General features: G+C 37.3%; 1 protein-coding gene across 50 annotated transcripts in view; it reads left to right on the plus strand.

Annotated features, from left to right (window-relative positions):
• The first annotated feature begins 4,569 nt into the window (after nucleotides 1-4,569).
• Nucleotides 4,570-24,079, plus strand: part of MFF (mitochondrial fission factor) — a 43,373-nt gene continuing 23,863 nt past the window's right edge. For 15 of the 50 annotated variants that reach the window (XM_067027028.1, XM_067027019.1, XM_067027018.1 and 12 more), the window contains exons 1-6: nucleotides 4,622-4,760; nucleotides 9,203-9,314; nucleotides 10,067-10,245; nucleotides 11,172-11,392; nucleotides 12,332-12,501; nucleotides 21,604-21,692. In XM_067027028.1, the coding sequence (XP_066883129.1) occupies nucleotides 10,208-10,245; nucleotides 11,172-11,392; nucleotides 12,332-12,501; nucleotides 21,604-21,692 (518 nt within the window). In that variant the 5' untranslated portion in view covers nucleotides 4,622-4,760; nucleotides 9,203-9,314; nucleotides 10,067-10,207. Of the gene's footprint in view, nucleotides 5,334-9,202; nucleotides 9,315-10,066; nucleotides 10,246-11,171; nucleotides 11,393-12,331; nucleotides 12,502-21,603; nucleotides 21,693-24,079 lie in introns of all 50 variants that reach the window. The other 35 variants (XM_067027036.1, XM_067027052.1, XM_067027041.1 and 32 more) reach the window with 12 other exon arrangements.

The raw sequence follows: 24,079 nt of genomic DNA on the forward strand, positions 1-24,079 counted from the left end.
TGTAAACAAATTTTTTTGGATTGTAAAAACAGTATATGTTCACTGTAAAAACAACAGCAATTATGAAGAAGAATATAAAAATTGCCATGATCTAACCCTCACTCCCACCCAAGAAAATTAAGGTATTATCCTTCCAGACATTTTCTTGTAAATATATTTTTAAACAAAAACGGAATAAAAAGCATGCCGTCTTGAAACTAAATTTTGAAATCAAACTTAATACACTGTGGACATATTTTCACATCAATAGATAAGAACTAATCATTATTTCCATGGATTTCCTACATAAATCAATGAATTGATGGACATTTATTTTAGTTTTATTATGGACATATTATACACATTTTATCCTACATTTGTCCAATTATTTACTCAGGATAAATCTCTAGGAGGAAAACTGCAGAATCAAAGGATTTGCAATCTTAGGCCTTTTGAGAGAGAGAGAGATACACACACATATATATATATATATATATATAGGTACATATATATATATAAATGTTCTCCAGGAACATTGCTAGAATTTCCAGTTGCATCAACACAATGTAATGAAAATGTCCATCTCCTTACGCTTTTATCAATACTGCATATTCTAATTTTGCCTTTCTCATTTTAATTTACATTTTGCTCATTACCAGTGAGTCTGAATATTTATCACTTTAAATTACTATCTGGGTTTTTTAATTTAGTATATTTAATTAGTGCGTGTTTTGTTTTGTTTTGTTTTGTTTTTTACTGTGAAAGGCCTAATCATATCTTTATCATTTCCTATTGAGATATTTAAGGAGTTTTTACAAATCAATAGGAAAACATACAGATTACAGAAGTTATGGGTCATATATTTTGATAAATGTTTCCCATTTATAATGCAAATACTCCTTATTCAAGGAAAAATATTCATAAAATTTCAAAGGTAGAGAATTGGTAAAGATGAATGCCTTTAATACACAAAATCTTGACTCTCATAGGTAAGAAATTTTGGGGCTGTGTTAAATGACAATAAAGATATAATCAAAGGAAAAAACAGAATGAATGAATAGTGATGCTGGGTAATAATTCTAAGAAAGCCAAGAAAATTGTTGCTCAAATAAATATTTAGAAACACTCACATAATTGGGACAAAAAAATCTAATTTGAAAACATTTTGAGTCAAAAAATATACTCATCTATTTTAATGAACTTATTTTTACTGCTGACAAGTAGAACAATTAGTGCTGTTTGAGTTCATTCTCTCTACTTATAAGCCTGTTTAAAAAGAAAAATCTTGATCAGTCTCTAAGGGACTCTTTGCAACTTACTGACAGGGCACTTGCGGAACACTAAGAGTGCCTAATTCACCTCACCCTAATCCCAGCTCTGCTTACTGGAAACTAAGAGACAACCAAACACAGGAGGAAACGTAACTGATTTTGAATAACCGGGCTCAACTTCAACATTCAAATAAAGATGACCCTCTCTAGGTTTTTGGAGGCTCTATGGTGTTTCTAAAAATGCTAACACTGCTCAAAACCTTTTTAGAACTTTTGCTTTGGAATTATCTTTAATTCTAATTTACCAGTCAAACAGGAAAATAGATCTCATTACTTTAAACCCAAGACCTACAACATGCTCAATATGGCTGCTCCATGAAGATAGAGAGATGAGTGAGATAAAGACCTTGTTCTCAAACATGGAACTTATCATCTGGTAAGGGAAAATAAGGCAAATACATAGATAATTATAATACTGAACAGAATATGGCAAGTACTGTAAGAGTCAACAAACAGTGGTTCAAAAGTTGGAGGCCTCAGGAATCATAAGAGAGAGGACATTTTAGGTGGTCCTTTAAGGGCAGTTAGGATTTCAAGAAACAGAAGGTGATCAGAGGCAGGATGGCATTCTAGGTGGCAGAAATAGCACAGATAAAAGTAAGTACTTGGAAAGCATGAAGAAATCTCAGAGAACAATTAATGGTCAAGAATATATGGAATAGGGGCTTCCTTGATGGCGCAGAGGTTGAGAATCCGCCTGCCCATGCAGGGGACACGGGTTCGTGTCCCGGTCCGGGAAGATCCCACGTGCCGCGGAGCGGCTGGGCCCGTGAGCCATGGCCGCTGAGCCTGCGCGTCTGGAGCCTGTGCTCTGCAAAGGGAGAGGCCACAACAGTGAGAGGCCCGCGTACCGCAAAAAAAAAAAAAAGAATATATGGAATATATACATATATATCATATACAGACACACACACACACAAGGAATGGTAAATAAAGTGGCATAGCAGGAGGTGAGGGCCATATTAGGGTTTAGAACACCAAGGTGAACTTGTACATAATTGGTTGGCATTAGAGACCCACTGAAGATTTTGAGCCAAAGAGTAGATGATCATACAAATGGTAACATGGAAGATCCAATATTTCATATAGTACCCTCCCAGTTTCAAGTGTTTTTAAAAATTACTGTACTGCTGTACGGACATTTGAATTTGTGGAGAACTATAAGTCATCAATTTCTTTTTGTATTTGGGGCTTCAGATTTGGGATGTCTTTGTCACAAATTGTAAAAATAGGTTCTTTGTGGATCCAGTATCCAGGAATAATTAGAGAAAGAAAAATATTGGAAATGGGTAAAAGGGTAACAGTTAAAAGGGTAACAGTCCAGATGATTGGTAATGGTCTTGTAGTGGGAAGCGAAATGACAGAGAAAGTGGACAGTTAGCCTCTAGGTGGGAGAATATAAAGGATGGGGGACAGTGAAAGGTGATTTCAGAATCTTGAACCTTGGTGACTGGAAAAAATATCTTGCCATCACTGAACAAGGAAATTCAGAAGTTATCTGGATTAGGAAGAGGGAGAAAATTTGAGTTGGAAGCCCTGTTGGGATCAAAGCTCCAATGGGACACTTACGAAGAAATGGCTAGAACTAGTGTAACAGGATGAGACAAAATGGTCTGTTAATTTTACTTAGATTTAAATACCACCTTTTCCCACAAAAGATTTGAGGCAACTGTGGGTGAAAAGACAGTCAATGATGGATTGAATCATAAACAGGAATGTCCACATTAATGACGGAAGAGACAGAAGACCCAGCATGAAGCTTTATTACAAAAAACAAGGGAGCAGGGCTTCCCTGGTGGCGCAGTGCTTAAGAATCTGCCTGCTGATGCAGGGCACATAGGTTCAATCCCTGGTCCGGGAAGATCCCACATGCCGTGGAGCAAATAAGCCCGTGTACCACAACTACCGAGCCTGTGCTCTAGAGCCCGCGAGCCACAACTACTGAAGTCCGAGCACCACAGCTACTGCAGCCCATGCACCTAGAGCCCGTGCTCCACAACAAGAGAAGCCACTGCAATGAGAAGTCCATGCACCGCAACGAAGAGTAGCGGTGGATAGAGTAGCCCCCGCTCTCTGCAACTAGAGAAAGCCCACACACAGCAATGAAGACCCAATGCAGCCAAAAATAATAAATAGGTTAAATAACTAAATTTATTTTTTTTTAAAGGGAGCAGAGTTTCCAGGTAAGGGAGAGAAAGAGCCTTTTTTTTTCTTTTAGAATTTACTACCAGTTAGGTGTAACTGGTAGGTGCTTTCATGTACTGATACTACACTCTTGTCTGATTTAACAGAATCAACTGATGCAGGAAGATTATGGTTTATCAAGATTAAGGGAGAAGACTTTGGATTTGGTAATTGGATCACAATCCTCATTTGAAAGTTAATTCGATTTCCCTGGGGGGTAAGGGACAGGAGTAAAACCCAAACTGCAAGTAATTAAGATGTAGAAAGATATTAATACTAGTGGAGCAGGAAGACCCTCACTTCTAAAGATTTTGGTCATAATGGGCTTATTCAGCTTGGTCTCTAAATTCGCCCCGAAAATTTGTCTTGTAATGGCTGATCACTCCTAAAATCAATCTATTCTTAAAGGATGATTTGTCACTATTAAGAAGGGGCCCAATAACGAAATTCTCAGAGGACTTCCTAAATGGTTTTAAAGAATGGTAACATCTCTGGAGTATCTTTAGACTCTAGAGAAGTACCTACTCATGTGTATGTCTTTGGCTGTTTGTTAACGTCAAGGCACACAAAGTATTCCGTGAATTGGCTTCAGTCCCTCTCAACGCTGAAGAGCATGGTACTGACTTTCCCCCGTTAAGTTAGTGGTTAAGTGGTTAGATGCAGACAATTCTTGGAAGCTAAACAAGGCTGCTAACTACTGTGAAACCTAACTTCTCCTTTTCCGTGATTCTCGTCTTTAAGGATCAGTGGAGCCAGTCAGGGCAGGTGTCACTGTTTAAGGAAGACATAGAGGACTTGAAAAGTCGTCAAAATTGTACTATAGTGTTTAAGAATCACTTGCAGAACTGGCGAAATATGCAAATTCTTAGGCCTCACACCAGTCCTGATTTTGATGCAGACAGTTCTGAAAAGTAGTTATTTAACTAGCTACTGAAGGTTTACTTTGTACACAGAAGCGGTTGGAGCACCTTGCCCATAACAAAGATGTCGCCTCATCGACGTCGTACTGCCCCCACTGCTATGCGTGGGCTGTACGTCCGCCCTTCCCTGCGTCACATGACCACAAACCTGCCTCAACTACGGCTCCTGGGAGGAGCCAGTCCCGGAAGTTCTCGCGTCTTTTCCCGCCCGCTGCGGGCCTCTCTGGCCGGTGATTTGCCCGGGCGCTTCCGTGCGCTCGGCCAACGGCCTCTGACAGCGCCCACCCGAGAGCCCCGGGAGCCGGCGGGCGGCGGTCCTCGCCAGGGACCTTCAGCGGGCCCAGGGGTGAGTGCTGACGTCTTCCCGACCCGGGACCCGCGGCCCGAGCCGGCTGCCGGGCCTAGCGCCGCGGCCCTGACCCTCCGTCGTTGGAGGGACCCCTTGCGGCCCCGGCCCGTTCGTGGTGTAGTCCTGGCCGGAGGCCCGACCCCAGAGCCTCTGGTCTTCAACCCTGGGGTTTCCTCTTCCTTAGGGCGTCCTGAGAGCTTCAAGCGCGGTTTGGCTGGTAGTCTTATCTCATCCTTCTCAGCCAAGGTGTTCCGGTACCTTTTAGTATGACCTTGAACCCGATGCCTGCCGTCTTTAAAAGTAGTTTTTGGTTTGTCTTGTCTTTACTTTGTGGAAAAGAACGTGTTCGAAAAGAAAGGCCTTGTTGGAAGCCCAGGTACCTCGGGGAGGCCTCTGGTCGGGCCGTTGTGTAAGCATCCTTGCTCGCAGGTGTGGATGCCCGCAGATGCTCCTAGATTTCATTCCCGGAGCTGGGAAATGGGGAAAGCTCGGATTCCCGTTCCGACAAGCCTCTGACCTTCGTCTGCAGGAGGGGTTCCGCTGATATGGTATTTAGAAGAAAACCCTCGGGTGCGTCCTACAACTTTAGAGCAAGGGGCATTCTCGAGGGAGGAGAATGCTTTCAAAAGTGGTGGCGTCTTTTCGTTGCAGAAGATAAAAGCTTTAGGGCCCTTGTTCCCAAATATAGAACCAGTTGTTTACAGGCCTCTCACCCCACTGAGAAACTTTAAGTGAAGGATTTTAAATGTTTTCTCTCCCTAAGTGAAAAACATTTGTTTCAGTGTCTGAGATCCCAAAGGAAAAACCCTTAGGAAGATAGATTCAGAAAGGATTCGAGCGATTTAGTGGTACCTAGTAGTCTCTTCCCCTGTAATTAAATTGCGTGTGGGACCTGCTATCTATTTGGTTTCAAGCACTCGTGAGTTGGGTTTTGCTGGGTTTTTCCAAAAGGAAATTGTGTTTTGTGTCCCTTCCTGTCTGATAGGGCTGCCTTATGTTATGATTACAAAGTTTAGCTGTTACTGTCCTCCCTTCTTGTGTTGAAACTTGTTTTCTGTGGATTGATAACCTTATTTTAAAATTCGTTAATTTGTATTTTTACAAGTTTTCGGTGATTTTTCTTTAAAAATTAAAATTAATCCTGGGTTACTACACTGTGATTTTCTAATACACCCATTCCTTAAGTTTAGTTGCTTGAAAAGAGAACTGAAACAGGGTGACTGTGTAAAAGCCTTGAACTAGGTCCACATAATAAGCGACAAACAACCCAACATTTTTTTCGGTAATTGGAGAATTATATAAATCTTTGCAACCACAGTCAATTTGACCCAGGTTGTTTCTGTGACTTCCTGGGCTACTTCTTTGCATCCCAGTGTTCTAATTAGGAAAATAATAAAGTCAGGCTTGAATCATTGTGTCCCCAAATTGGGACACTTTCCACGAGTGGAATGTGACTTGACTTTAGGTGGTTTGCAGATGAGGGATTTTTGTAAGTTATGTTTTTGTTACGTGTCTTTATATATGTACATTAAGTCCATGGTTTAAAAAAGTAATGTAAGGGTATTCCTTAGTGGTCCAGTGGTTAGGACTCAGCACTTTCAAAGCCAGGGTCCCGGGTTCAATCCCTGGTTGGGGAATTAAGATCCCTCAAGCTGCATGGCCAAAAAATAAATAAATAAAATAAAATAGTAATGTAAATTTTCCTTTTAAAATACACTTAAGATTTTAAAAATTGAGTTAAAGAAAAGATTAAATGTAGCTGGGCTTAAACGTACTGTGTGAGTATGGAAAAAAAAGCATGAAGTTAGTAAGTTACTGATGGTTGGGAACCACTGGGCTTAGAAAGTAGAGATATAAGATCATCTATGATTCTGAGAGAGATTTTTGTCTCCTTAGTTATATCACAGACTCATGTACTTGTTGCCTAGTAGATTGTAAGTGACAAAATTGGAAGTAATGTCTTAACTCCAAATGAGAAATTTGTTTTCTTTATTGCCAAAAGATATTACCAAAAATGTCACAGTCTAATGAGGGAGAAAATAATTAGATTTTGATCTATTTTACTTAAGCAGAAAAGCCAGTAATTGGAACAGTACAATGTTAAATCTTAGTAGAAAAGTTCTATCTACTTTGTAAGTAGCTCAGATTGGCTACAGGAGAATTTGACTTTTTCCAGAAGTTGTCTTTTCATTGTCCACCTTTGTGATCTAAGTCTGTGATACTTTGCAAACTCAGAAAGTCTTGTAAGAGAAGATGTTGCTGTAAAATGAAATGTTGAGACCCCTGGGATGTACTAGTGAAAAGTTAATAAGAAGACTGAAATATAGTAAATGGAATGTGGAGAATAGCACATTTCAGGGAGATAACGTTTTTCTAGCAATTGCGTCCCTTGTTTATCATTATAAAGTTTCAGTTTATGATGTCCCAAGGCTATACTCCTTTTGAGGTGTCTCTTTTCAGTGTTAATTTTAACTATAAGCTTTTATTGTGCTTCAGATACACACACACAAGTATAAGAAGACTATCTCGTTTAGAATGATGCACAGAAATTGATGAGAGATGGCCTATGGGGACCTAGGTGGTTATAGGATAGGATCTGGTGGGACACTTTATTTTCTTTGTGTGTTCTTTTTTTTTTCTTTTTTTTTTTTAACATCTTTATTGGAGTATAATTGCTTTACAATGTTGTGCTAGTTCTGCTGTATAAGAAAGTGAATCAGCTACACGTATATGCATATCCCCATATCCCCTCCCTCTTGTGTCCCCCCTCCCACCCTCCCTATCCCACCCCTCTAGGTGGTCACAAAGCACCAAGCTGATCTCCCTGTGCTATGCGGCTGCTTCCCACTATCTATTTTACATTTGGTAGTGTATATATGTGGATTCCACTCTCTCACTTTGTCCCAGCTTACCCTTCCCCCTTCCTGTGTCCTCAAGTCCATTCTCTATGTCTGCATCTTTATTCCTGTCCTGCCCCTAAATTCATCAGAACCATTTTTTTTTAGATCCCATATACATGTGTTAGCATATGGTATTTGTTTTTCTCTTTCTGACTTACTTCACTTTGTATGACAGACTCTAAGTCCATCTACCTCACTACGAATAACTCAACTTCATTTCTTTTTATGGCTGAGTAATATTCTGTTGTATGTATGTGCCACATCTTCTTTATCCATTCATCTGTTGATGGACACCTAGATTGCTTCCATGTCCTGGCTATTGTAAATAGTGCTGCAATGAACATTGAGGTATATGACTCTTTTTGAATTATGGTTTTCTTAGGGTATATGCCCAGTAGTGGGATTGCTGGGTCGTATGGTAGTTCTATTTGTAGTTTTTTAAGGAACCTCCATACTGTTCTCCATAGTGGCTGTATCAATTTACATTCCCACCAACAGTGCAAGAGGGTTCCCTTTTCTCCACACCCTCTCCAGCATTTGTTGTTTGTAGATTTTTTGATGGTGGCCATTCTGACTGGTGTGAGATGATATCTCATTGTAGTTTTGATTTGCCTTTCTCTAATGATTAGTGATGTTGAGCATCCTTTCATGTGTTTGTTGGCAATCTGTATATCTTTGGAGAAATGTCTATGTAGGTCTTCTGCGCATTTTTGGATTGGGTTGTTTGGTTTTTTTTTATAGAGAGCTGCATGAGCTGCTTATAAATTTCAGAGATTAATCCTTTGTCAGTTGCTTCATTTGCAAATATTTTCTCCCACTCTGAGGGTTGTCTTTTCATCTTGTTTATGGTTTCCTTTGCTGTGCAAAAGCTTTTAAGTTTCATGAGGTCCATTTGTTTATTTTTGTTTTTATTTCCATTTCTCTAGGAGGTGGGTCAAAAAGGATCTTGCTGTGATTTATGTCATAAAGTGTTCTGCCTATGTTTTCCTGTAAGAGTTTTATAGGTTCTGGCCCTACATCTCTGTGTGTTCTTGTGTACTTTGTACCATGTGTGTGTGTTACTGGTTCAAATTAAATACCAAATTAAAGTTAGGAATGAAATGAAACAAATATGAAATTAAATACTGAATGAAAATAGCTGGATGAAAATTTAACCAATACATTTGCTCCTCCTTAATTTGTGTGTGTGTGTGTGTATATATATATATATATATATATATACACACTTATTTATACACATAAGTATTAAGATTATTTTAAACATAAGTATTTTTCATCAGGTATGTTTTCCTTTGTTTCAAATCAGAAACAATGATTGTGTTTTTTCTTGCGTTAACTAGTGAATGGCTGTAGGGTTCTGTCTCTAGGCCTAAAATTGGTGGTAAGCTTGTTCATTTTTTCTTTATTTATTTTACTGATTTTCTTTAAGGTAAGGTTGTGCATCTTTAGTGATTTCATTATTTGGAGTATTTCCAGCAATGAATCCCTAATGTTAGTATCATCTAGTTTTTCAGTTAGCTCCTGTTTTTTCTCCCCCAGGGACAAAAGTGGCTCTAGATCCAGCACATGTATATTGAAGCAAGTTAAAGGATTTAATATGAAGCACAGAAACAGATAATGCCAAAAAGCAAGCAGTAGTTGGTACACTTTTGTGAGTAAAAATTTTCTTTTGGCTCTATTTTCTTAGTCTTTAATTTGCATGCAGATCCTTAAAATTCACACATTTTGGTAAAGAATAAAGGGTGCAAGTTATCAGCCGTAAGTAACCATTTGTCAGGGCTTAGCCGCTTAGCAACCTCTAAGAACTCTCCAAAGCATGTCAGTAAGGTGGATTTTAAAATGTGTGATATATCTCTGACATGGAGTTTAAGAAATGTCAGCTATGGCTTACATTTATACTGTCTTTAATTTTTTATTGACCTGGATTTATATATAATATTTTCTGCTGAAAATATAGTGTAATTGGTTTTTAAAGTTATTTCCTTGTAAAGAAACCATTACTTATCCATCAAATATTAGGTTACTTCAAATACATTTTTCTGCCCTTTACATTATTTTCATAATTTTTTCATTTGTACTTAGTCTGAAAAAGAAAAGGATTTTTCCCCTTTAGAATATTAGAGGAGTTTTATGGCAAAATGTTTTCTTCTAATCTGACTTCACATCAAATGTATATACATTTGATTAGCTTTTCTTTATCCCTTTTGCAAAATCATAATACAGTGACTGCTTAAAACAGTCTTTATATTTTTTGAGGTATAGAATAATTCTTTTTAGGAGAGATTTGAAAATTGATTTTGATTGAAATCCAAAAATAATTTTAAGTAGATATTTACTTTTATTGATAGTTTTCTTATGAAATGAATTGTTGAAATACTGATTTTTATTCTTTCTTTTTTACAGCTGGAAAAGCAGTTTCCGTGTTGTTATGTACACCTACAAAAAAATTCAGATCTGTAGGGGAATTGTTGTGTAAAGTAAACTGAACTACAGGGAGGCAGTATTTTAATAGCTATTATAAACGTGTATTTACTGTATTAAAAAATGAGTAAAAGAACAAGCAATGACACATCACTAGGAAGGTCAGTGACATTTTATTCAGTTGAGCTGGCATTATAGGTTTGAGACATAGTTGCTTTAAAGCTGATTGTGCATAGGCTAATCATGTTCTTTTACACTTCTGTCAGCATTTTGTATCTTGGGGCAACTTCCTTTCTAATGCATTTCCCTGGAGCACGGATCCTTCTCTGATTTAGGTTTCTCAGTGCATTTGTTCTGTCTTTCCCTTTAAAGGCATGCCATGTTTTTTAAAAATATACATGTAAAGATGATGCTAAGTACAAATTAATAGTGTGAAACTTTCACACTATAGTTCCTCAAAATGCATGCAAACATTAAGGATTTATTATTATATATTCTGTATTTGGTATTCATTCATCTCAGTCATCAGATATACATTCAGTAAGAGAAGTTTTAATTTTTATTTTGTGAAATTCAGGGGGTTGCTTCTTTTTTAGTAAATTTAGAATTAACATTATTTACCTTTTGAATCTGATTTTCGTCGTTAAAAGGTTTTATTTTTTCCATGCATGACAGGAATTTCTAATTTCATTTTTATAAAGTTCTAGCACCTTCCCTTAATATAATTCATTAGGAAATTTCTATTTAAGTTTTATTTTAGGCATTTTTTGAGTTATATAAGCAGCATGCATATCTATTTATGCAGAGAGGAAGAGAGTGTATGTGTGTACTCATTCGTGTTGTGGTTATACAAGAATTTTAAAAATTTACTCCTAAGCAATATCCTCAAGGTGCAGTTTCAACTAAGTGAGAAAGTATTATGTTGAGGAAAACATTTTCTTCAATCTTTTATTTTTCCTTTGTAAGTATTCAGTACTCACAAATGAGAAGTCTCCTTTGCTCTTTCTAAAAGGTATTCTAACTTCACTACATAGAAAAGACTGACATAACACTCAGCCATCCCTGTCTTTAAATTTTTTGCCCGCAGAGTGAGTGGGGCAGCATTTCCTTCTCCCAGTGCTGCTGAGATGGCGGAAATTAGTCGAATTCAATATGAAATGGAATACACCGAAGGTATTAGTCAGCGGATGAGGGTCCCGGAAAAACTAAAGGTAGCACCACCAAATGCTGACCTGGAACAAGGATTCCAAGAAGGAGTTTCAAATGCTAGTGTGATTATGCAGGTTCCAGAGAGAATTGTTGTAGCAGGTATTTTATATTTGTTTATAAAGTTGCCTGATAACTGTATTTTGTATATTTTTATGAAAACTTTTGGGATTTTTCAAAATATTATTTAGAAAAGGGGTTGGGAAATGCAACTTTACATTTTCTTCAAAAAGTTTATTAATTGCAATAGTCTGAAATTTCAAATAGTATTTAATAATTCAACTAATTATTGAGATATAATTTACATACATAAAATAGTGTAATTTTGAAGTGGACAGCCTGATGAGTTTTGACAAATGTATACTCCTATGTAACCTCTGCTGCAGTCCAGGTATAGAACATCTTCATTACCCACCAAAAGGTTTCTCATTCAGTTCCTACTCCTCAATTCCAGGCAACCATAATCTCCTTTTTATACCCAGAGATGAGATTTGTCTTTCCCAGCGTTTCGTATGAATGGACTGATACACTGTATACTCTTGGGTCTGGCTTCTTTTGCTTAGTGTAATGTTTTTGAGATTCTTCCATATTGCTGCTGTATCAGTTGTTAATACCATTCTATTTCTGATATTCCAGTGTGTGGATAAACCACAATTTGTTTATACATTCACCTGTTGGTGGACATTTGGGTTGTTTCCTTTTTGGTGCTATTAAGAATAAAGCTGCTATGAAGACATGTGTTTTCATATATCTTAGGAGTGGAATTGCTAGATCATATTATAAGTTATGACATTTAACTTTATGAAAAGCTGTCAAGCTGTTTTTGAAATTGTTGTATTGAACAGGTTGTACCCTGTTATATTCCCATCAGTGACATATGAGAGTGTCATTTGTGCCACATCCTTGCCAACACTTTGTGTTGTTAGTCTTTTTAATTTTAGCTATTGCTAGTGGGTGTGTAATGGCAAATACATTTTAATAAAACCTGTCTTTTAAAAATCTCTCTCCTTTCCTTTTTTTTTTTTTTCTCCCTACGCTTAGGAAATAATGAAGACATTCCATTTTCAAGACCAGCAGATCTTGACCTTATACAGTCAACTCCCTTCAAACCTCTGGCACTAAAAACACCACCTCGTGTACTTACACTAAGTGAAAGACCACTAGATTTTCTGGATTTAGAAAAACCTCCTCCAACCCCTCAAAATGAAGAAGTAAGTGCTAGAGTTTTAACATCATCTGAATTTGAAATAGTAGAGACAGAAGCAAAAGTTAAAGAGGAGTTAAGAGGCTGTAAATCATATCATTGGTAATATGTAATGGAATGCTTTTGCATGGAACATTGATTACTATAAATTCTGGCTTATGGATACCCCAAGTAAGGTACTATGCTGTTGGGTTTTTTTTAATTTAAATATTATATTTCAGGAAAATGACAGTTTTGTGGAAATCATTAACATTCATGTGGTCTTGAAGGATGAGCTTTTATGGCTGGGAGTTACACTGTAATCAATACAGAAGAATTTGGGAAGTTTAGCATGAGAAAATATTAATGCATCACTTTGTTATAAAAGCAGTCTGGCAAATGGCAAAGAAAGCTTTTTTCCCCTTGATACTTCCTATTCTCCCTGCTTGCTGAAAAGTTTATACTGAGTTAGTTACCGTATTGTGTAATGTTAATGGCCTTGTTGACTTAAATATGATAGTATATGGACTAATAAGGTGTTAGTTGCAAAGTTCAAATCTTGACTTTGCTATTGATTCAGGGCCAATCTTGTAAGACTCCTTTTCTGTGGTTTCTGCAGTTGCAACTTTTTCATTATAACTCCTAAATTCCTGTGTTGTCGTGATGCTAGTGTAAAACAGTGTGCAAAGATATGTTTTTATTGATAACGGAACTGCCCTTGTCTTTCATTTTTCATATAATCCTTTCCTAAGAGGGTAAATCACCCATATAACCTACGGGAGTGCAGTTTCCTAGTACTAGGTATGACCTTTTCTTAGGTTGGAAGTTTCAGCTGAGGTGACTCAGATAATACACTCCTAGGTGCCAGTTTAGACATTCTAGGTATTTACTTGGTGAAAAGTACTAATTCCGAATGTTCACACAATGAAAAGGCACTAAGGTACTTGCAGAATTGTACTGATATTTATTTAACAGACATTATTTGAGCTTTTGTGTAAGACAGTGTGCAGTGAGACATGGCTCCTTCATAGTGGTCTGAGTGAGGCAAAGACCACTACGGCTGTGAATAATATTGTCTTGGAATGAGGATTCTGCCGGGAGAGAAACCCTCCCTTTGATATTCTTCAGGTTTTGTTTGTCTTCTGATCTTTATGCTCCCACCATTTTAGACACTTGTGCCTACTTGGTGTGAATAACCAACTGAAAACAAGATGAGTACTGTCTCTCAGTAGACCTAGGTTTTAAGCCCATGTGGGGTTTACTCCTGCTGTAATTGATATTTAGTCAAATGTGATAAATGTCCAAAGTGTATAGCACTGGAGTGAAAAGCTGAGGCTGAGAATTAACCTAATTTTGAAGGCCTACTTTGCTACTTATTAACCACATAACTTTGGGCAAGTTATTTAACAATTCCAAGGCTCATCTCTAAAATAATGATAAGAATAATGCCAACTGCATACAATTATTGAGAGAATTAACTGTAATAATATGTGTAGTATGTTTAGCACATGTTCTAATTTGATGTGAAAAGCTCAATAGGTACAAATATCATTGTTGTGAAAGTTAACATCCTGTGGCAGAAGATTTGGAAGCATCTTAAATGTCTATCAACAGATGAATGGATAAAGAAGATGTGACATACATGCACGTGCACACGCACACACAATGGAATACTACTCAGCCATAAAAAAGAATCAAATTTTGCCATTTGCAACAACATGGATGGACTTGGAGGGTATTATGCTAAGTGAAGTAAGTCTGAGAATCTAAAACATACAACTAGTGAGTAAAACAAAAAAGAAAGAAGACTCGCAGATATAGAGAACAAATTAGTGGTTACCAGTGGGGAGGGGCAGTAGAAGGGTAAGGGTTTAAGAGGTACAAACTGTTATGTATAAAATAAGCTGCAGGGATATACTACTGTACAACCCAGGGACTCTAGCCAGTATTGTATAATAACTATAAATGGAGGATGACCTTTAAAAAAATTGTGAATCACTATATTGTACACCTTTAATTTATGTAATATTGTATATCAACTATACTTCAATTAAAAAAAGAAAAAAAAGCTTTGGCAGGAGCCACATCCTGAGGTGCAGGAGAGGAGTTTCCAATATTAGTACTAGATGCCTATTAAAGGAAAGCAAAGGTGATGATCTGTGCTTCGTTCCATAGACGGGTCAGGTGGCCCTCAAGAGGCAATCAACTAGTGAGCAGAGGAGAAAAGGGAAGGAACCAGAGTTCTGGTAGCTTCTACAAAATGATTGAAATGGAAGGGTAGTAAGGCCCTGAGTGCCGATAACATTGATGATTCATTCGGATGCTACTTAGAATATATCAAGTAAGATTCCCTAAATCATTTATTGTGTAATCATCATTTTACAGCATATGCCAAGGTTTTTCAACCGCAGCACTATGACATTTTAGACTAGATAGTTCTTTGTTGTGGTGAGGGCTGTCCTTTTTGCACTGTAAAATATTTAACAGCATTCTTGAGCTCTATCTACGAGATGCCAGTAGCATCCTTCAAGTCATGAAAATCAAAAATGTCTCAAATAACCAAGAGGTGGAAACACCCAAATGCCCTTCAGCTGATGAATGGATAAGCAAAATGTGGTATGTCCATACAGTGGAGTATTACTCAGCTATAATAAGGAATGAAGTACTTATACATGCTACAACATGGATGAACCTTGAAAACATGTTCAGTCAAAGAAGCCAGACAGAAAAGGCCATACATTGTATGATTCTGCTTACATGACATATCCAGAATAGTAGTTGCCAGGGGTTTAGGGGAGAGAGTAATTGGGACTGACTGCTTAATCATGGGGTTTCCTTTTGGGGGGATGAAAATGTTCTGAAACTAGGTAGTGGTGATGGTTGCACAACATTGTGAATGTTCTGAATACCACTGAACTGTATAATATATACACTTGAAAATGGTTAGAATGGTGAGTTTTGTGTTATGTTTATTTTATCACAATAAAAAGACAGAAAAGATGATCTGCATACATTGCCAAATGTCCCCTGGAGGGAAAAAATCACACCCAGTTGAGAACCACAGGCCTGTGGCAAGAAAGAAGAACACCTGAAGGTGACTCATGAGGAACACTATACAATTTTTGTTTAAAGGGCTGACTGATACAAGGAATAAGTTTGCAGAAAATAACGTACTGACTTCTTAAACTGGCTTGACGTATCCAAGTGAACCTATGAAGAGGCCTTAAAACACGAAGCAGATAATCCCCCTAGCTCAGAGAGGGTTTATAAAATCTGGAGGTAGAGGAAATTGATGAACCTTTCAATATGCCTAATCTCTGCTAATATTTAGAAAGACCATTGCTTGGTGATTCTGTCTACAGGGAACTAATAAAGCAACTGTGCAATAACCCATTTGATCTGGGTGTGAACTGCGAAATACACAAATCATGACAGCTCTCAGTGTTCTTAGAATAGGTTAGGTGGTGTGAATGAAGAGGAAGAGGCTGTGACACTGACACTACCTCCAGGTGGGAGCCAGTGAGAGAAGATCTTCAGAGAACAAAAAGGAAGAACTGTAAAGAAAAAGAGTTGGAAAATATGAAGACTTGACACAGCCTTGAAGCAGCGTGACCCAGTAAAAAATATGGACTCCATCAGTTATATCCCATCACTGAAGCAGTGGTTTTCTTTGAATAAATCAATTACAATAAATGGCCAGGAGCTTTGTGAGAAGACCACTGAAGTGGGAAGAGAGAACAGATTGGACTGAAGACAGGTTATAAGAGCTTTTGCCTGAACTGGCAACTTCTACTTCAAAGAAGAGAAGGGTGAGAAAGCCATTCATTTTTGCAATGAATCTGGAACAGCAGTGAACCCCAAATGTCCCAAGAATTGGGAAGATTGGGAAGGGGCAAATCAATTGGTCTGTATAAACCCTGACCTGGTTTTGGAAAAGAACAAAGGCAATGAATGTTTTCAGAAAAGGAAGTGTATCCAGGCCATGCAGGCTTTACACAGGATGCCAAATCCTATAGCAACCATGTACAAAGTGTCTAGCTCAAGGGCTAGGAGGAAATATATCCAGCTAGAACTGACTGCTTTAAAGAATACACTTGGAAGGCTTCCCTGGTGGTGCAGTGGTTGGGAGTCCGCCTGCCGATGCAGGGGACACGGGTTCGTGCCCCGGTCCGGGAAGATCCCGCATGCTGTGGAGTGGCTGGGCCCGTGAGCTATGGCCGCTGAGCCTGTGCATCCGGAGCCTGTGCTCCGCAACGGGAGAGGCCACAGCGGTGAGAGGCCCGCGTACCGCAAAAAAAAATAAAAAAATAAAAAAAATTAAAAAAAAGAATACACTTGGAAAGCAGCTGCTCTAGAAGCTGTCATTAAGGACAACACAAAGGCCATGGATGTCTAACAGAGGGCTCTAGATCTGTAATCCAGCAATCTATAAGGACGTAGTAGGTGGTTATCAGTGCCGGATGATGGTCCAGTTCAATTGCCATGACAGCCTCGAGGATGTGAAGTGAAAGAACATAGTTGACCTGAAGTGTAATGAGTGACTCAGCCATATGGCACATCCTAAAACAAATGTGGAATTGGGAGATTGGGGTTGACATATATACACTGCTATGTATAAAATAAATAACTAATGAAAACCTACTTTATAGCACAGGGAACTCTACTCAGTGCTCTGTGGCGACCTAAATGGGAAGGAAATCCAAAAGAGAGGGGATACATGTATACATGTGGCTGATTCACTTTGCTGTACAACAGAAGGTAACACAACATTGTAAAGCAACAATACTCCAATAAAACTTTAAAAACAAAAAAGAAATGCGGAAGGACTCCCAGACACTCAGAAGGACTTAAAAGGGTCCTGGCAGTAGCTCCGAAAATTGAGAAGCTGATGAATGTGGGTCTGATCACAATTTGGTGATGGTTTGTTTAGCTCCCTTTCCTTTCCCCTCCTGTGGAAAGAGGAGCTGGGGCTGTGATGAGTAGAAGGGAGCAAAAGGGAGAGAGGAGGAAAAAGAACAGCTTAATTAATTGTATGTAGGTATGCACATTCATCCATGGAAGATTCAGAGATGTGCTCTCACATCCTTTTTGCAGTTACTGTTTCATGGCCCTATCGCACGGGCATTGTATTCACTGCTGACACGTGTGTTCCATGTTTCCTTCCCATTAGGTTCATTATTTTTCCAGGTAGTTTATTATTTTAAATTTTGGACAGTGAATATGTTTGGGGGGGTAAGAATGTTCACCCCGATTGTTTGGCCCACATTTTTAACTCTGCTTTACCTCTTCCAATAAAAGCCAACAACAATTCACAGATTAATGTCTCTGAACTATTATTTTTAAAAAGGGGATCAGTATCCATTAATTTGCTGAATAATTCTATTCAATAGTTATATTTTTTTATGTCTTAACTGAAAATGCAACTAACTTACATACTATTTGAGGATAAATCTCCATTTTTCACTGAGATTATACCAAATGGCAAAACAGGATTTCCCTTTCTCTCTCTGGACAGAATTAAAAGAAATCCTTTTCTTAAAAAAGTAAAATTGTTTAAAAAATACTAAAAAGAATAAAAAACTGCCTAAATGCATTACACAAACATTTCAGAAATCAGTGTTCAATCTTAGTTTTTGCTACAGATTTTCTGAGGGTTGTTTAGTAATCACAGTGGTTATGAAGAACTAGGCTATGGTAGGGTCTATGTGCTTGTAATACTTACTGGTTTGAATATAATTACAGTTTTTTATTTTGTATATGTTGAGAAGTAAAACAAGTGTCTTGTTAAAAAAGGGAGTGCAAGGGAATCAGTATATATATCCAAAAAAACCCCCAAAACACCAATTTGAAAAAGATACATGCACCCCAGTGTTCATAGCAGCATTATTTACAGTTGCCAAGATATGGAAGCAACCTGAGTGTCCATCAGTAGACGCATAGATAAAAAAGACATGCCTTATATACACACACACACACACACACACACACACACATACACATAGTGGAATATCACTCAGCCATAAAAAAGAAAGAAATTTTGCTATTTGCAGCAACATGGATGGACTTGAAGGGCATTATGCTAAGTGAAATAAGCCAGACAAAGATAAATACTGTATGGTATCGCTTATGTGGAATCTAAAAAATACAATAAACTAGTGAACATAACAAAAAATAAGCAGACTCACAGATATAGAGAACAAACTAGGGTTACCAGTTTGTGGGAGGGATATGAGGATGGGAGAGTGAGAGGTACAAACTATTGGGTGTAAGATAGGCTACAAGGATGTATTGTACAACATGGGGAATATAGACAATATTTTGTAGTAAATGGAGTGTAACTTCTAAAAATTATATAAAAAAATAAAAATGGACCAGTATAGGGGAAAATACTGAGGCATCTGAGCAGATTCTTTTTTTTTTTTTTTTTTTTTTTTTATGCGGGCCTCTCACTGTTGTGGCCTCTCCCGCTGCGGAGCACAGGCTCCGGACGCGCAGGCCCAGCGGCCATGGCTCACGGGCTTAGTTGCTCCGCGGCATGTGGGATCTTCCCGGACCAGGGCACGAACCCGTGTCTCCTACATCAGCAGGTGGATTCTCAACCACTGCGCCACCAGGGAAGCCCCTGAGCAGATTCTTGAAGGAGAGACGAGCTCTAGATAAATCTAGAGAACCAGTAAACAAAGACCTCGAGGGCACCGATTTGTCCAGGATTCTGTGAACAATCAAAAGTAACTCAGAGTATAAGCACATTAGAGGAGAATTTTATGCCTGTAATCAGACACAAGTAATTTTGATTTTTGGTTTAACTGTAAAGAACTCTTGCAGTAGGCTCTGAACTGACTTCTTTTCTGTTTTTAGACTTTTTTTTTCTTTTGTTTGGATGGGTAAATGGTTTATAACCATAACCAAATCTAAACCAGTCTCTGAAATTATGTGCTGCATAGTAGTGTGACCTAACTTCCAGGAAGTTACCTGAAGCTTGGAAACTGTATTTCTCAGCCTAAGGAGTGCGTGTAAGTTTTATAATGGGTAATCAAAGCAGGATGGTTCTGAATGACATTTTAAAACCTTGAATTGTTAATGTTGGGAACAAACGTAATTAATTTTTAAGAATCGTTGAATTGAAAAAAAACAACCATCATGATTGTGAACTAAAGGGGAAAGTATTTAAAGATCACCGTGTTCCTTATCACCTCAGGCAGTACCCAAGTTCTTTGGTATTACAGTGTACAAGCTGGTCATATGAAGGCATAACAAATATATGCTTTTGTCTTATGTTGTCTTTTTCCCCAATATGTTAGTAATCTTGAGCTTAATGTTCCTGTTAAGATATAATTTGAATCAGGTCTCAAATGGCGAAAATAACAGCAGACCTAGGATCCTCTCCTTTGTCAGGTTTTGTTGGAGTCATAGACTCATTTGTCCTGTCCTGTCTCGTCTCTTCCTATCTGCTGAATGTTAGTTCTTACCACATAGCAGGAGGAACAGTTCTAATATAGTAGAACATTCATCTTGATCCCTACAACATGGAAGAACTGTTCTCTAGCAAAAGCAAGCACACCTGTGCGGTAGGTCGGAAGGCAAGTATCAGTGGGATTCTCACAAACGAAGCCAGCACTGCTCACTATGCGTAAAGTGTATTGGATTGTAGAGGTGTTCGTTTTTGTGTATAAATGCCTTCAAGTAATTTTGATTTTCGGTTTAACTGTAAAGAATTCTTGAAGTAGGCTCTGAACTGACTTCTTTTCTGTTTTTAGATTTTTTTTTTCTTTTGTTTGGATGGGTAAATGGTTTATAACCATAACCAAATCTAAACTAGTCTCTGAAATTATGTGCTGCATAGTAGTTTTAAGTTTTGCTGGCATGAAATACAGGATTTATTCTGCTTTGTTGGTGCCTGTAACCTGACAGTCTCTTCCCAAGTCTTTGAGCATTAATAGATACTGGGTGTGCATTTTTGAAAATCTTAATTATCAAGTCCATTGGTTCACACACCAGTTGTCCTTTACAGTAAAGTTCAAATTTTTCTTTAACCATTAAGTTGCCATGGATGTTTGTCGTAAAAAAAAAATGCTAAAAAAGCAGTGAAGTTAATAATTACCATTGTTCTAGTTATCTATTGCCACTTAATAAGCCACCCTAAACTTAGGGGCTTGAAACAAAAGCAAATAATTTTGCTCATGGATTCTGCAGGTGAGGTATTTGCATCAGGCATAATGGGGAAAGCTTATTTCTGTTGTATTTTATCTGGGCCTAGGCTAGGAAGTATCGAAGGCTCTGGGTGACTCACACAGCTTGAGGCTGCAGTCATCTAAAGGTTTACTCACTCACATGTCAGTTGATAACTACCTGTTGTGTGGCCCTCAGCCAGGATTGTTGGTTGGTGCCTACACGTGGCCTTTTGTGGGGCTGCTTGGGCTTCCTCAGTCATGGCGTCATTGTTCCAGTCTCGAACAGCTCCCCTGGGGAAGGGGAAAAAGGCAGAAGTCTCGTTGTTGTTTATGACCTAACCTCAGAAGTCACATTGTATCATTTCTGCAGCGGTCACTAGAGTACCCAATTGATTCTGTTCCTTAATGGAAAGAGGTCAGTGATAACATTTTCTAAGAAGAGGTGTGAGATGGAAGATTGTGGCTGTTTCCAGAATGCTAAAACCTTTAAGTTAGTAAAACTTTTTTTAAGTCTAGTTTTCAGATATCCAACCAAATCTGAATTTGTTTTAACCCCAGAAGCCAGGAACACTCATTTGAGTACAAATATATCCCATGTCCTATAGTGTTTGTGCCTTTAAAAACTATTGTAAATTGTTCTTAAATAATGTAAGTATATTGTGTAAATTATAAGTAAAAATGTTAATAATTGTACCAAGTAAGATTGATACTTAAAAAGAAACTAGAAGTAACTTTTTTTGTAAAGAAGATAAGCATTCCTAAGTTAATCTGCATTATAATAAATAGGGTGTGTTTTTTTTTAACATGTTTACGTATAATACACATACCTGGTAGCAATTCTTGGTTATGTTCTCTGTAAATTTTGTGGCTAGTCTATGATAAAGGTACTTTTGATGCTAAGCAGTTACTAGGCTATTAAGAATATTCTCTATTCCTGTCCGTTTCGTTGTGCCTAACAGATCCGTGCAGTTGGCAGGCTAAAAAGAGAGCGCTCTATGAGTGAAAATGCTGTTCGCCAAAATGGACAGCTGGTCAGGACTGACTCCATGTGAGTAGAACCACTAAGCATTGTATCTCCTTCATTAAGTTTTCTCCATATACTGTCTGTCCCATCCTTTTCTAAATAATTTACTTCCTTTTTTAAACTCTCAAATATTAAAAAAGAGGAGGAAGTATATGTTTTATGCCTAAGAACCTGGAGGAAAAAATAATTCTAATAGTGTTTGAAATCTGCTATACATTTACATCAACTTTATATTTTTGCAGTACTCTTTATAGCCTTAAAGTCTGACCATTCTGTTAGTTGTGAGAATTTTTCAATACTGTTATCCTCTTCTGTTTGTATGATAGTCTTCTATAAATACGATTTGCTTATTTTGGAAATCTCCTATAAAGTATACTTAAGAAAAATGGATAAAAGTAAGTGCTGAGTTCTATGTAGCCTTCAAAACTGCTTATCTAGCATGTCGGTTGGGGGAAAAAATATAAAATAAAAGGAAGATACTTTATTAAGGAAGCATCTTTATTTTCAAGTTACTCAGTTTGGCGTAAGATTGTCACAGGATTAGCCCTTTCCAGCTCTGCTTCTCAGGAGCCATGGTAAACAACGTAGCGTAAGCAAGTCGAATTTTTTTACTTCCCAGGATTAATTTTTAGCTCTCTGCCTACTGAGTCATTGAATCCTTGGATCCCTTTCATTTTCCAAAAATTTAAATACATTAACAGACTATTTGTGTAAACCTTTCTTGCTCATTTGGTTATGTTATACCCTGATCTTAAAGCTACCCTACTATAAGATGTTTTAAATTGGGCAAGTGCTTTTTGTTGTTTTATTAAGATTAATGGGTTTTTAAAAATAAAATATCCATTTAAAAACTGGTCAGAATTTTAAGTCTCAAAGCGACATTGATGATTTAGATTGTTAATGTAAATTAATGTTTCTTCCTCGTTAAATTTTCAGTCCGTTTTCATAAGCTCATTCACCATGAACCATATTTGATATCAAGCATCATATTAGCCTCTCAAACTGACTTTTTTTTTTGGCCACACGGCACATGGGATTTTAGTTCCCTGAGCAGGGATCAAACCTGCACTCCCTGCTTTGGAAGTGTGGAGTCTTAACCACTGGACCACCAGGAAAGTCCATATTAGTTTCTCTGGGAACGGCCAAAGAATCAGATGATACATCTCTCACAGAGCTTGCAAATCTAGCTAAAAGCAAAACATTTAAATTTACATACAAAATAACTAGAGCACAATGCAATTATACTATTTCTGTTCAACGATATCCAATTTTAATTCACACTTGAGTAAAGAGTATAAGGATGCAGAAGGGATTCTGATGGGGGTAGCGTCTCTCTTTTTTTGTGTTAGGTGCGGAGGAGAACTATGACGGTTCTCATTTCTTGGAGAATCTTTAAATGTCTCCTAAAGTAGTTAGAGTTATTCTGAAGGGTTATATAGGAAGATAGTAAGTTTAAAAGAATATATGTCTCCTTCAGGGAAGGCCTATCTGAAATGTTCAACCATTATTAATATGAAGTTTTTATGATAACTGTATGTTTCCCCGAAGGTACCTGGCTTACAGTGATGTCAGCCAGTCCATGGAATCCATTTTTCTAGAATATATTAGGTTATGTTACACAAATGGTGAAAAGACTATATAATTTATGGTGAAGGTAGCTTGATATTTAGTACCCTCTCAGAATGATTAAACATACACGTGAGGGCTTTTGTTATTTTCTATTTTGTAATATTTTCTAAGGCACAAAAGTTTCTAATAAACTTCCCTATTATATAAAGATATGGCTTATTGTTTAGGTCCATAATTACTTTGAAACTTAGTGAAATAAAAACAGGACTGTTTTACTATAGCATCATTTTTGGTTTTTTCCCCCACAAAGTATATATTACTGATAGCTGAGTTCAGTTGAAGAGAAAGGAAACAGCTCTATTATATATAAAAACCAGCCTAGTGAAGTATGATTTAGAGTAAATGATTAGTTCATAGATATTTTTGCAGTTACCTATAATGTAAGTCCTCATAACAGAAAAGGTTAACAAAGTTAACTAATATTTGAATTCTTTGTTTCTTTAAGTTGCCTTAATGGCATTTTTAAATAAAACAGAATGTCATGTTTTAATTTTTGGTAGTAAAAATAACATGAATATTTAACTATACAATTTATGCAATGAAATGCTTACATCACTCAACCATACTTTTTGTTTTGGTAGTTATTTATGTTACTGTTACATGGTAACATACTTAACCATCTTTTTGTTAATAATGTAACCTTGCCCTTTCTTCTCCTACCATTATTAATTTTATAATTTATAATTGTATTCATCTTTAAGAATCTACATTGAGTGAACTTTAGAATTTTTATATAATGAGCACATTATGTATTTAATGTTGGCAATGTGGTAAGGAAGAAG

Source organism: Kogia breviceps, chromosome 2 (genome assembly GCF_026419965.1).
Source record: "Kogia breviceps isolate mKogBre1 chromosome 2, mKogBre1 haplotype 1, whole genome shotgun sequence".
Taxonomy (NCBI): Eukaryota; Metazoa; Chordata; class Mammalia; order Artiodactyla; family Physeteridae; genus Kogia; species Kogia breviceps.